This window comes from Benincasa hispida, chromosome 7, assembly GCF_009727055.1.
Source record: "Benincasa hispida cultivar B227 chromosome 7, ASM972705v1, whole genome shotgun sequence".
In the NCBI taxonomy this organism is placed as follows: Eukaryota; Viridiplantae; Streptophyta; class Magnoliopsida; order Cucurbitales; family Cucurbitaceae; genus Benincasa; species Benincasa hispida.
This window is the reverse complement of record NC_052355.1, coordinates 49,984,258-49,997,699: the sequence shown is the minus strand read 5'-3', so window position 1 is coordinate 49,997,699 and position 13,442 is coordinate 49,984,258. Positions and strand designations below refer to the sequence as shown.

General features: G+C 36.1%; 1 protein-coding gene across 1 annotated transcript; it reads left to right on the top strand.

Moving 5' to 3' along the window:
* Positions 1 to 253: 253 nt before the first annotated feature.
* On the top strand, positions 254 to 7,492 carry LOC120081416 (oxysterol-binding protein-related protein 1D). Its single transcript, XM_039036258.1, has 8 exons — positions 254 to 1,426; positions 2,050 to 2,406; positions 2,952 to 3,039; positions 3,383 to 3,852; positions 5,504 to 5,659; positions 5,874 to 6,182; positions 6,290 to 6,634; positions 7,007 to 7,492. Exons 1-8 carry the CDS (start codon positions 896 to 898, stop codon positions 7,181 to 7,183), a joined length of 2,433 nt encoding a protein of 810 aa, XP_038892186.1. The 5' UTR covers positions 254 to 895; the 3' UTR covers positions 7,184 to 7,492.
* The last annotated feature ends 5,950 nt before the right edge of the window (positions 7,493 to 13,442 follow it).

Below are 13,442 nucleotides of genomic sequence, written 5' to 3'. Positions count from 1 at the left end.
AATAGATTAAAAGAATAACATCTTATATAGTTGTAAATCTTGGGAAGGGAAAGAGAATGTAATCCATAGGATTCCAATGAAGAGTGGAGCCATAAAAAGTATGAAGTAAGAGAAAGAAGACACAAAGCAATGTAGAGTGTTTGTGTAAAACATGATAATAAAAGAATTAAGATGAAAATGTGAAGAAGAAGAAAGAGAGAAAGAACTAAGAAGGGCTACAATTCCAAAAAACATAAAAAAGCGATTCTCCTCACCCAACAGACACCCCCTTCCCTACCCGCCTCTAAACCCAATCACTACTTTGCCACTATGCGCACGTTAGCTGTCTCCACTCACACTCTTCTACTTTCTTCTTCATCATCTTCCTTCTTCTTCTTCTTCTTCGTCTTCTTCTTCTTCTTCTTCTTCGTCTTCCTCCTCCCCATTATTCCTTTTCTTCACTCTCTCTCAAATCTTAAATCTCTAATCCAAACCATTTAATTTAATCCCCATCTCATCAATATTCCCTTTTGATTTTGCTTAACATGCGCTGCGCTTACACCCCACGCTGCAATTCCCTGAATTTACTCCTTCCCCACTGCGTATTTAATGGTTCTGCTTCTGCTCTCCTCGCCTTCCCTTTTCCTTTTAAGACCCACCTTTCTTTTCCTCTCCCCTCCATTATTCCTTCTTCATCTTCATCTTCTTAACCAGATCTCTACGCCTTCTCTACTTCACTCCTCTTCTCCTTCTTCTGTATGTCATTTCTGAATCCTCTCCCTTCCTCAGGACCTTCCACCTCCGATCGGGTCCTACATTTTCTGGGATCATTCCCCCCGGAGCCTTTCTTTCACTTCTTTGCTTCTTATGTCTTCCTGATCCATGTTCTGTATTCGGTTTTCTCTCTTTTCCTGAGATGAATCCTCTCTGCTGCATTGCGCCGGTTTCTATTGATCGGGACCGGGCTAATCCGGTTGTTGCCAAATCCCCATCTCACTGTCATCTAGGGCTTGATGCTCCTATTAAGACTTTGAGCTATGGCTCTTCTAAACCCACGTTCTCCGCTCAGGTTTCCTCGGTTGGGACTGAATCGGACAAGCTTTCTGTCTCTGTTAACCATGAAGGGGAAGACTCGGTTACTGAACCTCGGGATTCTAAGGGACTTGTTGCCAATGGTGGGGTTAGTGGTACCGTTGCTGGGATTTTGTACAAGTGGGTGAACTATGGGAGAGGTTGGAGGTCGAGGTGGTTTGTGTTGGAAGATGGGGTTCTTTCGTACTACAAGATTCATGGTCCTGATAAGATTTTGATGAGTCCTGCTAGAGAGAAAGATGTTAGGGTGATCGGAGAGGATTCTTTGAGGTATATGAGAAAGGCTAATTGGGGAAGTACTCGACTCGGATTGTTGAAGAAGCAATGCAAACCTTTCGGTGAAGTTCATTTGAAGGTGGGTTCCTCACTGTTTTTGTTTTGGAGATTGTAATTCACTTTGTGGTTGTATCTTGTATGTAGGGATAGAATAGGATACATATTTTCTTCTTCGACTCTGGATGAATCATCACTTTTAGTCTTCTTCTTTGTGGTTCTTTGCTTGATTGGACATCCATGACGGTGGTGTCATGTTGGGTTTGATGTTGCATCTTAACCAAGAAAATGCATGTGTCAATCTACGCGTTTCAATTGGCGAATTATAATAACATATACGAGCTTGGTCTGCATGTTTCAATCTTTTGGGGCAGCAGGCTCGAAATGCTTGTTTTTCGCACTACTTAGAAAACGTGTCTGAAAAATTCCACACTCTTGTTCATAACGGAAAAGTTCAAGCTGTACCCAGATTTCATTCATGAACTCTTACATTAGTTTGTGACTTTACTTGGCTTCCCTTCTGGGAAATCTTTAATTGCTATATAGTGTCTCCTGTTGAGGGTTAATCCTTTCATTTTGATCCAGTGTTAATTTGGGAAGAAAATATAGAGTTCCCTGTATGAACTCTGGCTTTTGTTCATTATTTTTCTCTCTTCTTCAACTTCCTTTAGCGATTTGCTACTCTTAACATATCCTATTTTGCAGGTTTCTTCAGTTCGTGCTAGTAAATCAGATGATAAAAGGCTTTCCATCTTCACTGGAACAAAAACTCTTCACTTGAGATGCATAACGAAAGAAAACAGAGCTGCTTGGATTGATGCTTTGTTGTCTGCCAAAGATCTTTTCCCCAGAGTGTTATGCAGCAATGATTTTCTTCCATCCCAGGAGGTTGTTGTTTCAACAGAGAAGCTTCGTTCACGACTGTCACAAGAAGGGATTGATGAGGCAATCATCAATGACTGCGAATCAATTATGCTCTCTGAACTCTCTGAGATGCAAAACCAGTTGAAAGCTCTACAATATAAACATGTTGCTTTGTTAGATACATTGAGGCGATTGGAGGTATCTCCTCCATCCCGATTCATCTATAACTCTCTTTCTTGATACATTGACTTGGCGTCGGAGAAGAACAGTCCAAGATTTTGGTTAAGGTTGATATATTGGGCTGTTGTAACTTGTTTATATTCTAACTAGTTATGTGGTAGTGATGTTAAACTAGAGTGAACTGGTCAAGTGCCTGTAATCTTTTGTAGAATATTTGCAACTAAAAGAAACAAGTATTGATCTTTGTCTATGTCTAATTACATGGAGTAAAGTTTACCACTGGAATATAACCAATCTGGTTAAACCACTCAGAATTTTGCCACTCAAGAAGCCCATGAAAATATATGCAATCCTTGATAATTCACAATGTTATATATCCACTCAAGAATCGCCACGTTGTGTATGGTTTGCATCCAAAATTTGTTGCATCTAGGCATCTTCTTTATTTCCATTCATGCACATGCTCGTTTCACACCTCACATAGTTTTGGAAGTATGTCTAACAATTAGAATTCGAGAACTTCACTTATTTCAGAAAAGTAATGTGCTAAAATTGTTCTACAGACAGAGAAAATAGAACTGGAAACTACTGTTGTGGATGAAACGAAGGAACGGGAGTCTTGCTGTGGACAAGGGAATAGAAGATTCAGTGGTTAGTTTTTATGTACCTTTTTGATCGGCTAATATTCCTAAATGCAACACCACTACATTCATAAACTATGAAGTATAAATGTGATGAAGTGAAGTGCAAATATTCAAAGTGCTTCTTTTTAGATTGATTCAAGCCAATGAACATGGGTGATGAGTTCGTAATTGAAAGTTTTTCTTAGCAATATAAATTGCTTGATTTTGTTCTTTGTATTTTCCGAATCTCTCCTTTAGATATGCTATATGCTATGAGTTTCCCATTGTAGAATTAGGTACTCTAGGTCCAAAGTTGGTAAATAGTTTGGCTTATGGTCTGACACTTTGCTAATTTTCCTCCCTTGTTTCAGATTTCTATTCTGTTATGTCGGAGGGAAGTGCATCTGATTTCGATGGAGAAAATGAGAGTCAAGATGGAGGTGATGTTGAAACAGATGAAGATGATGGAATGTATTTTGATACCAATGATTTCTTGTCTGCAGAAGCTTTTAGAAGTGCTTCCTATCGTAGTAGGGAATCCTCAGGAATTGCTTGTGCATATGATGGTGGTTCTTACTTCTCTGACCATCTGCATGAAATCGAAAACCAGATAAGGATGGTGAAATATCCATATGTCAAAAGAAGAGACAGCCTCCCAGATCCGAAAGAGAAAGAGAAACCTGTTGGCTTATGGTCAATTATCAAAGATAATATTGGAAAGGACTTATCTGGAGTATGTCTACCTGTTTACTTTAATGAGCCACTGTCTTCATTACAAAAATGTTTTGAGGATTTGGAATATTCTTATTTGGTTGATCAAGCGTTCGAATGGGGCAAGCAGGTCAGTCGCTTATTATTCTTCAATATCCTGGAAAACAGTTTTATAGTGCAATTGTGGTTAGTTACAGCAGTTTCCTTTTACATGTCACCTATATTTGTTTGTATACTTTATGCTTTGTATTGTTGAATGCATGTTAAGAAAAGGTGAACCGTAGTGAGGAATTAGACGCATGATTTAAACTAAAATGATATGAATATGAATTTCAGTAAGCAGAGAGAGTGATAAATTGGCAATATCGGCTCTTTTGTGATCTCATTTGGCTAGAAGGATGAACCTTCTTTTTGTCATGTTTTATTTATCTTAATGGGAAGGTAACTGTTTCTATGTAAAAGAACATTGGATGAGGAGATAGGATTAACTGACAGAAAGTGGAGGCAAAGATGGAGAGGGATAAGGAGAATAAGGTCTAAAGCAGGAGAAAAAAAATAGCAAGCAGGTAATAAAAGAGAGAGACAGAGGACGGAAAATATAGGAAGAACCAAACGGGACAATGCAAGATTGAAATGATGAGCAACAAGGAACAAGAAACACAACAAAGAATGAAATACAGATTGTGAGAAATGGAAAGTGGGACTTATAGCAATAGGGAAGTGGGTGGAGAGCGAGAGAGATGCAAAGCTAGAGATAGCAACTTAGCTGAAAGCAGAAGAATTGAGGAAGAGAGACTAAAAAAGATGGGTCTTGGGCAGGTGAAATGATGAGGATAATTATAGAGTAATTAGCATATTTAAGTTTGATATGTGTTTAGTTCTTAATTTAGATTAGTTCATATTTTAGAATTAAGTAGTTAATTGTCTTATTTTCATGTAAGGCTACAAATAGCCATTTAGGGTTTGTAATTGAAAGCTTTTCATCATCAATTTGAAAATATTGAACTTTGTGTTCTTTGAGAGAGTTCTCTCTTTGAGGGATGGGCTTCCCTTTTATGGCGATGGACTTGGCCTAATTATCTTTTCTGCTACATCATGAAACCTCTTGGGAGCAAGTAAAAACTTTGCCTTTTATTTGGTGTCCTCTTTGTCTTTATGATCAATTTGTAGTTACACTTCCTGTTTTTGCTAATGATAGAACTTTTTTCTTGGCTTTTGTTCTATTTTCTCTATTCTTTTGAGTAATGAGAGAAATTGAAGGAAGTGAGAAATGTAAAGCTCTACCAATGGAAATTAAATTAATTTGAAACATGCAGTTTCTGTGAAAAGTAGTAAAAAAGATGAATTATACTCTCTGGAGAACTTTGTTAAATCGAAATGGCGTCAAAATTTTGATTTCCACAACCATAATGTGAATGTGTGTTAATCATGCAGCCTTGGTAATGATGTTTTTCATTGCTGACTTGGTTTCTCGTGTATTACAAGTCTTTAATATTTATGTTAAGAGAGATAAATATAAGATAATCAGGGTGTGGATGTTAGTTAGAGGAGAGAGAATATGCCTTTTAAGTACGGTGAGATGAGAAGGAAGAAGTAAATGTACTTTTGGAGAGAAGTTAGCCCCTCTTTTAAGTTACAAGTTTGGTGAGGAGCAGAGCTGTATCTGGGGATATTCCACACATTCTTTATTCATCTTATTGGTCCATATTATAAATCTAATACCTATCATTGCATCGAATTGGATATATCTTAAATTAATCAGTATGATTCATGGTATGCAGGGGAATGACTTGATGAGAATTTTAAAGATTGCTGCTTTTGCCGTGTCGGGCTATGCTTCAACAGAAGGTCGACAGTGTAAACCATTTAACCCTCTACTTGGAGAAACCTACGAAGCTGACTATCCAGACAAAGGACTCCGTTTTTTCTCAGAAAAAGTAATGGTTCTCTTGCTCAACTGGAAAATAAATATTTTGATATATAAATTAATGCTTTCCTTTTTAGCTGGGTGCGTGCCTTTCCTTTGGAGATACTACCACATTTACCACAGCACTTTTTTTTTTTTTTTTTTTGAGGGGGGAGGGTGTGGTTTGGGGGAGTGTTGGCACACCCCTTGGTCTTTTTATCTCACCATTACAACCTTGCCCTCAGGTAAGTCACCATCCAATGATTGTTGCTTGCCATTGTGAGGGAAGAGGCTGGAAATTTTGGGCAGACTCCAATCTAAAAGGTAAGTTTTGGGGGAGATCCATTCAGCTTGATCCTGTGGGTATCCTTACTTTACAGTTTGAGGATGGGGAGATGTTTCAATGGAGCAAGGTCACTACTTCCATTTACAATATCATACTGGGAAAAATTTACTGTGATCACTATGGCACCATGCGAATAAAAGGCAGTGGCAAGTACTCCTGCAAGCTCAAGTTCAAGGAACAATCTATCATAGACCGGAATCCACATCAGGTAAGTTTTGTGTTCAAGAAACGATCTGTTTATCATCCTTGTGCAGAACTATAAGAATACAAACATCTTAACAATCCATTAAGAGAACTCTTTTATTCATTCCTCAGGTCCATGGATTTGTGCAAGACAATAGAACTGGAGAAAAGGTTGCACTGTTGGTGGGAAAGTGGGATGAGGCAATGTACTACGTGTTAGGAGACCCAACCACAAAGCCCAAGGGATATGATCCAATGACAGAAGCTGTGTTGCTCTGGGAAAGAAACAGATCTGTAGCTAAAACGAGATATAATCTCTCTCCTTTTGCAATATCCTTGAATGAACTCACACCAGGTTTGATGGAAATACTGCCTCCAACTGACTCAAGGCTTAGGCCAGATCAAAGACATCTTGAAAATGGAGAATATGAGTTGGCAAACGCAGAGAAGTTAAGACTTGAACAATTGCAGAGACAGGTACTTTAATACATACAATACATTCATTATATTTTGGTTCGAACCTACTGACTAGATAATAAGTTAGAGCAATAGAGTTTTGATATTTAGACCAAATTATCGCACAGGTTCATAGCCTGTTAGCGCTTAAAAAGCCATTTCTAACAGGCCATTTCTTGAATGTTATTCAACCAAACATCTCATAAGATGATGGATCACATCTAAATGTCTATCACTCAAAAGTTTGGATACTCATTTGGCTAGGTGTAATGAAACCAAACATCTAGATTCCCAAACATCTTCTAGATTCCTATATTACATGCTTTCACATGCATTTTGCTAAGAAGGTTTATGATACGGTGGCACCAAAGTTACGTTTATTAATGTGAGCAGGCTCGGAAGTTGCAGGAGAGAGGATGGCAACCTAGATGGTTTCAAAAGGATGAAGATGGTTGTTACCGTTATTTGGGTGGTTATTGGGAAGCTAGAGACAAAAGGACTTGGGAGGGAATTTCTGATATATTTGGGCAACCCACAACAGATCTGGTCCCATATTCAGGAGAAGAGTAAACTCCCACCTTGCTCCTCCTGCATTGTTTTTAGTTCACTACCCTTCCTCTCTTTTTTGTTCCCATGATCTTAGTGGGAATTTTTGCTGTAGGTATTAGCTCCCTCTCAAATTGTAGTATTAGCAGTAGTAATAGAAAGTCAAATATTCAATACAGTGCTTGGTTGGGTGGTGGGAGGAAAAGAAAAACTCTAAATCCATTGGGCTTTTGGGCTGCAAATATTTGGTCATTTCCATTTACAGAAAACCTTGTGTTTGTAGTTTTAAAATCTCTGCCTTAATATACCCATCAACTTCTATGATTGCTTGTTCTGTAGAACCTCCACTACGACATGCAGTTTGGTGCTTTCCCACTCTAAATATATATATATATATATATTTTAAAAGGAATACTTTTGTCTTGTATTTCTAACGTCATCATTAAATCTTGTCAAAGTTGAAGTATCTTGTATGTCTACAGTAAGACATCACATGCTTTTTAAGACTAGTATGTTTTTTTCCTTTTTCTAAAATTTGTTTTATATTATAAATATTATAAAAAATAGATGTCTATCCTAAAAGACCATGTGTCTTAGTGCATATCATCCATGTGCCTTTATACATGTGTCTTATGGCCATTCATGCCTAGTGTCCATGTAATACCTCATCCTAGTTACCAAATGGTTTATATATAATGGCATTTGGTGGAATTTAAAGAACACACGTCGGTGAGAAATCTCCATAAATTTCATAATTTTCTTAAATTTTTTTCCATAATTTTCTTTTGTTGTTTTATTTTAATTATTTATTTTAATATTTTAATTTCTTGATTTTTGTGTTTCCATTATGTCTCATTTCACTCCTTAATTTTACAACACATAATCGGCACGAGCTCCTATCATTTCTCCCGCTAAAGCATTACCATAACAAATCTTATGGTATTAGAATTCGTTGCTCTTGACATTAATGGTAATAATTATTTGTCGGATGTGTTTGATATCGAAATACACTTGGATGCAATTAGAGATGTTCACGGGGTGGGGCGGGNGTCGGATGTGTTTGATATCGAAATACACTTGGATGCAATTAGAGATGTTCACGGGGTGGGGCGGGGCCGGGGATGCCATTCCTCATCCCCGTCCTCATTCCCCATTTCATTCCCCATGAGGATCGGGGCGGGGATTCCCATGGAAAATTTTTTCCCGTTATTTTTTTTTTTTGGTAAAAAGTCAATTATTTTAAATCAATAATGTGAGCAAATTTTAATTAAATAATTAACTTTATCACTAAATTATTTATTATAGATAGTTTTGAATGACAATTTGAATTTAAAGATAAATTATTCAAAGTTTGACCCAAAAAAGAATTAATTTTTTAGTAGAAAGAAATAAATATAAATCAAATTATTCACATATATAATATAAATTTAGACATTCAATTTAAAAATATTCATTATCTTTTCTAATAAATAATCAATTTTACAATTTTAATGTAATATTTATATAATAATAATAACAACATAATCTTAGATAACTATACTAATTAAATATATAAAAGCTAATCGGGGCGGGGTCGGGGATAGGGAATCCCCATCCCCATTTAGCTCACAGGGAATTCCCCCCACTCCGTCCCCCATTCCTTGCCTAATCGGGGAATCCTCGTCTGGACGGGGCCCGTGGGAAAATTGGACATCTCTAGATGCAATAAACCTTGGGAAAACAATTAAAGAAGGGAATATGACATCAAGTTAGAAAAAGGCAAAAGTCATGATTTTCTTTTGTCATGATCTCCATGAGGGATAAAAAATGGAATATCAAAGAGTCTTGGATCTTGTGGAAGAATTTGAAAGAAAGATATGACCATCTGAAAACGGTTATTTTTCCTAAAACTTGTTATGAGTTGATGCATTTGAAGCTCCGAGATTTTAAATCAGTAAGTGGTTACAACTTCATATTATTTAAAATAAGTTCAAAATTGTTATTATGTGGAGAGAAATTACTGATGCAGATATATTAGAGAAGACATTTTCTATATTACATGTCTCGAATATGCTCATACAGCAGTAATCTCGAGAGAAAGGTTTTAAATAGTATTCTGAACTAATTTCATGTTTTTTCATGGCTGAATAAAATAATGAGTTATTAATGAAAAATCACGAATCTCGATCAACCGGAACAACACCATTCCTTGAAGAGAATGCTGTGAATTTTAATAATAATCGTAGTCGAGGTCGTAGTTGTGGTTAAGGTCGTGATCGCAGTAAAGGAATAAATATTTTTTTATTTTCGTGGTGGACATTATAATCATCCAAATTTCAAAAGAATCACACGAAATGATGATTATAAAGGAAAAACTCCACAAGATAAGTAAAAGCGTGGAACAGAAATGCTTCCGATGTAGAATGATTGGATATTGGGCACGTATCTGTCGTACATCAGAACACTTAGTTGATCTCTATCAAGTTTCTTTAAAGGAAAAAGAGAAAAAAATGTGAAAACAAATTTTGCATACCAAAATAATGATATATTTGACCCATATCATATGACAAATTTGGATATGACAGACTTTTTTGAATCTCTTGAAGAGAAAATCAACACTAGTGATGACATAACAAGTGCTTCTTTTAATTTTGAGAATATCTAGAATTAATATTTTATTTTAGAATCTATCTTTCATGTTCTTTTAGTTACAAATGAATTTTTATATTTCAAGTTTTTTTTTTCTCTTGTTGTAATTGTTTTGTTAAAGGAAGGATCACGGATAATTTACATATGTTGAGTGACTAAAAAATGAGCAATGTGCAACTAGACATACAATACTTAAAAATAGAAAATATTTTTTTCATATTGACAATCCTGGAAGCAAAAGTCAATACATTATAAGGTTTTGCAAATTTAATTGAAAGTTTTGGAAAATCAAATATTATTTTACTTAGAGAAACAAATTTGCAATTAGCAATGCGTTGTTCTCTAGTCAATAAAAAAGAAGTCTACTAAGTTTTAAAGATATACGTTGTAATGATTATCATATATAATCTGGTAGAAAAATGAGAGAGAATATCTTTATACCATATCTACTATCTCACATGAAAAACGTATAATGAAAAAATTGTTTGCTTTATCTTCTGGATTATATTATACTCATATACGAGTAATTGGAACATATGTAATAATGAACCTGAAGTTCATGAATCCAAATATATTTACTATTTGGCATGACAGATTGGATCATCCAGGGTTTATAATGATGAGAAGAATCGTTGAAAATTCAAATGGACATTCATTGAAGAATTAGAAGATTCTTCAATCTAGTGAATTATCATGTGATGCTTGCTCTCAAGACAGATTAATAATTAAACCATCACCAGTTAAAGTGGGGACTGAATCACCTACATTTTTAGAACGAATTTATGGTGATATATGTGAACCTATTAACTCACCAAGTGGACCATTTAGATATTTTATGGTATTAGTAGATGCATCCAGTAGATGGTCACATGTGTGCTTATTATCAAGTAGAAACTTTTCATTTGTAAGATTACTTGCTTAAATAATTAAGTTAAGATCACAATTTCCTAATTATACAATTAAAACTATTCGTCTTGATAATGCTGATGAATTTATATACCAAGCTTTTGATAATTATTGTATGTCAATTGGGATGAGTATTGAACATCCTGTAGCTCATGTTCATGCACAAAATGGTTTGGCAAAGTGATTCATAAAACGTTTGCCATTAATTTCTAGACCATTGCTTATGAGAGCTAAACTTCCTACATCTGTCTGGGGTCATGTTATTTTGCATTCTACATCACTTGTATGTATTAGACCACTAGCTTGCTTGTAGTACACTTAGATATTTTATGCTTGAATCTATCTGATCAATCGATTTAAATAGAAATAGTTAATTGCTCGAGAGAGTAAGTAACTATAAAATACATGAAGTAAGACTATTGAGTACCTTTAGAGATCAAGTTAGTCATATTGATCTATTATATTTGTAAATGCATGCATCTTAAAGATAAGATAAGTATGACAAATACATCGAGAGATGTTGAAAGAACTAAGTAGAAAACAAAACTTGGACACATCACACATGTATATTTAGGAATTACCAGTCAGTCTTCCCAACCCCATCTCATTTCATTGATCTCATCCAAACTTGTTGTCTGTAATGAGGAATCATCACATTATATCCCAACACATTCCATACTCTGTCAACGCATACTATTTCATGTATGCTAGCTTAGTTTAGGTTAGAATATTCACACTTATATGCATACTTAGAATCACAATGCCAAAGATCAATTCATCACCTTGCATTAGCAAGAACTAATCCTTGCGTTTGACCCTGAGCTTACCAGAAAACTTGGACTAGTTTATATTTGGATCTAACTCAATAAAACTTGTACACAACTTGATCTTTGCATGAAACATTAATCTCGACATCTTAACGCATAGTCTCAATTAAATTTATAAAACGGCATCAGCATAACACAAACATTACAAATGCCAACAAGTTTTTGGCACTATTGCTAGGGATTAGGTGACGTAGTAAACTGTAATTTGGTTTTGAATCTTTTGCAGGACTCTCAATCAAAGGAGGATTACAAGCTAAGCCTGAGCTTGTGAATTTTTTATTAGTACAAAAGACTCTTCTGAGCCTAAATACGACCCTGAGATTGAAAAAACCTTCCATCAACATGTTAGAGCTAATAGAAGGCAAAGGTAGAAAAGAATGGTTGGTGATCAAAATAACCAACACATGGTTCAAAAATTGGCAAATATTGTCAATAACCCATCCAGATGCTGAACAACAACATATGATCAATGAGTGAATATGCTTCACTAATTCTAATGCTACAAATGTTGCAAACTACAGGGCAGTTTGGTGGAACATGCAGGGAGGATCCCCATGAACACTTAAAGTGTTTCTTGGGGACATGCAATTCCTTTTGTTTCATAGAATCACACTTGAAGCCATAAGGTTATCTTTGTTCCCTTATTCATTGAGAGATGATGCAAAACGATGGCTTAGCTCCTTCGAGCCTGGCGAGGTGACTACACGGGAGAAGTTAGTAGAGAAATTTATGTAAAAGTTTTTCCCTCCAACTGTCAACACAAGGTGTCGAAGGGAGATTATGGACTTCGAGTAGAGAGACTTCAAGACCTTAAGCAATGCGTGGGAGAGATTTAAATGGTTAGTTAACAATTGTTCAAACCATGGGTTACCCCTCACAGTTTAGATGGGATCATTCTATATTGGCCTAAACAAACATTCCAAGACGGCTGCTGACTTAGTTGCCACATGAGGGATTATGATCAAGTTCTATGATGAAGCTAAGGAGATTTTAGATTGAATAACCAAGCATAACATAGAGTGGGGCGATGAATCACAATCAGATGGTGGGCGTTGAAAAGCAGGAGTGACAGATAATGACATAGTAAGCAACTTAGCTAAGCAAGTGGCCACCATGACGAACATGTTAAATAACTTTACCATGAACAATGCAGCTCAAATGTAGAATGTGCATCAGGTAGATGCGTTGGGACAACCCATGATCTACTGTATGGGTTGATGTGAGCTACATCTATTTGAAGTCTGTCCCTAAAATCCACAATCGGTCTATTTTATGAAGAAAAACCCTTTCTCCAATACTTAGAACCCAGGATGGAGGAACCATCCTAATTTCTCTTGGGGTGGTCATCAGCAAAATCATGAGCATCCAGGTATGCAACAGTAGTAGAGTCAGGGACCCCCATCGAGATTTCAGCATACTCAATAGCAACCACTGCATCAATCTAACAACAGAGGTACAATTGCATCGAGTTCTTCTCCGCTTGAAGCTATGTTGAAAGAGTACATAGTTCAACAGAGGTACAAATGGGAAAAAAAAGCCAAGAAATTGAAGAATTCTGCCAGTCGGAGCATTGCAACATGATGCGTTGATTTATGGTGCGATGATGTGTGGATGTGATGATCATACAAGTTTTCCTATAAAGCCCAAGTGTAAGCCTTCTTAGGTTCCTGGTAATTCCAGGGTCGAACACAGGGAATACTAAATAGATATGCGACGAACTCTCTGATTCTATTGCAGTGGTGAAAAATAAGTAGATGGTGTTTTAATTTAGATTTTCCTATGCGGTTGAGTTGAATGTGAAGTGATGAAAGCGTAGAGTTATGAAAAATATGCGATGAAGGGGTTGAGAAGAGACTTAGCTTGACATTTCTCAAGATTGTGTACAAGTTATGCGATCATGCTATACACAAATATTAGTACTA

Excerpts from the sequence above, each read along its gene's own strand:
- LOC120081416 (XM_039036258.1), top strand. The coding sequence starts at position 896 with ATGAATCCTCTCTGCTGCATTGCGCCGGTTTCTATTGATCGGGACCGG. Across the intron at positions 1,427-2,049 it reads TCGGTGAAGTTCATTTGAAG|GTTTCTTCAGTTCGTGCTAG; the intron begins GTGGGTTCCTCA and ends CCTATTTTGCAG. Across the intron at positions 3,040-3,382 it reads AGGGAATAGAAGATTCAGTG|ATTTCTATTCTGTTATGTCG; the intron begins GTTAGTTTTTAT and ends CCCTTGTTTCAG.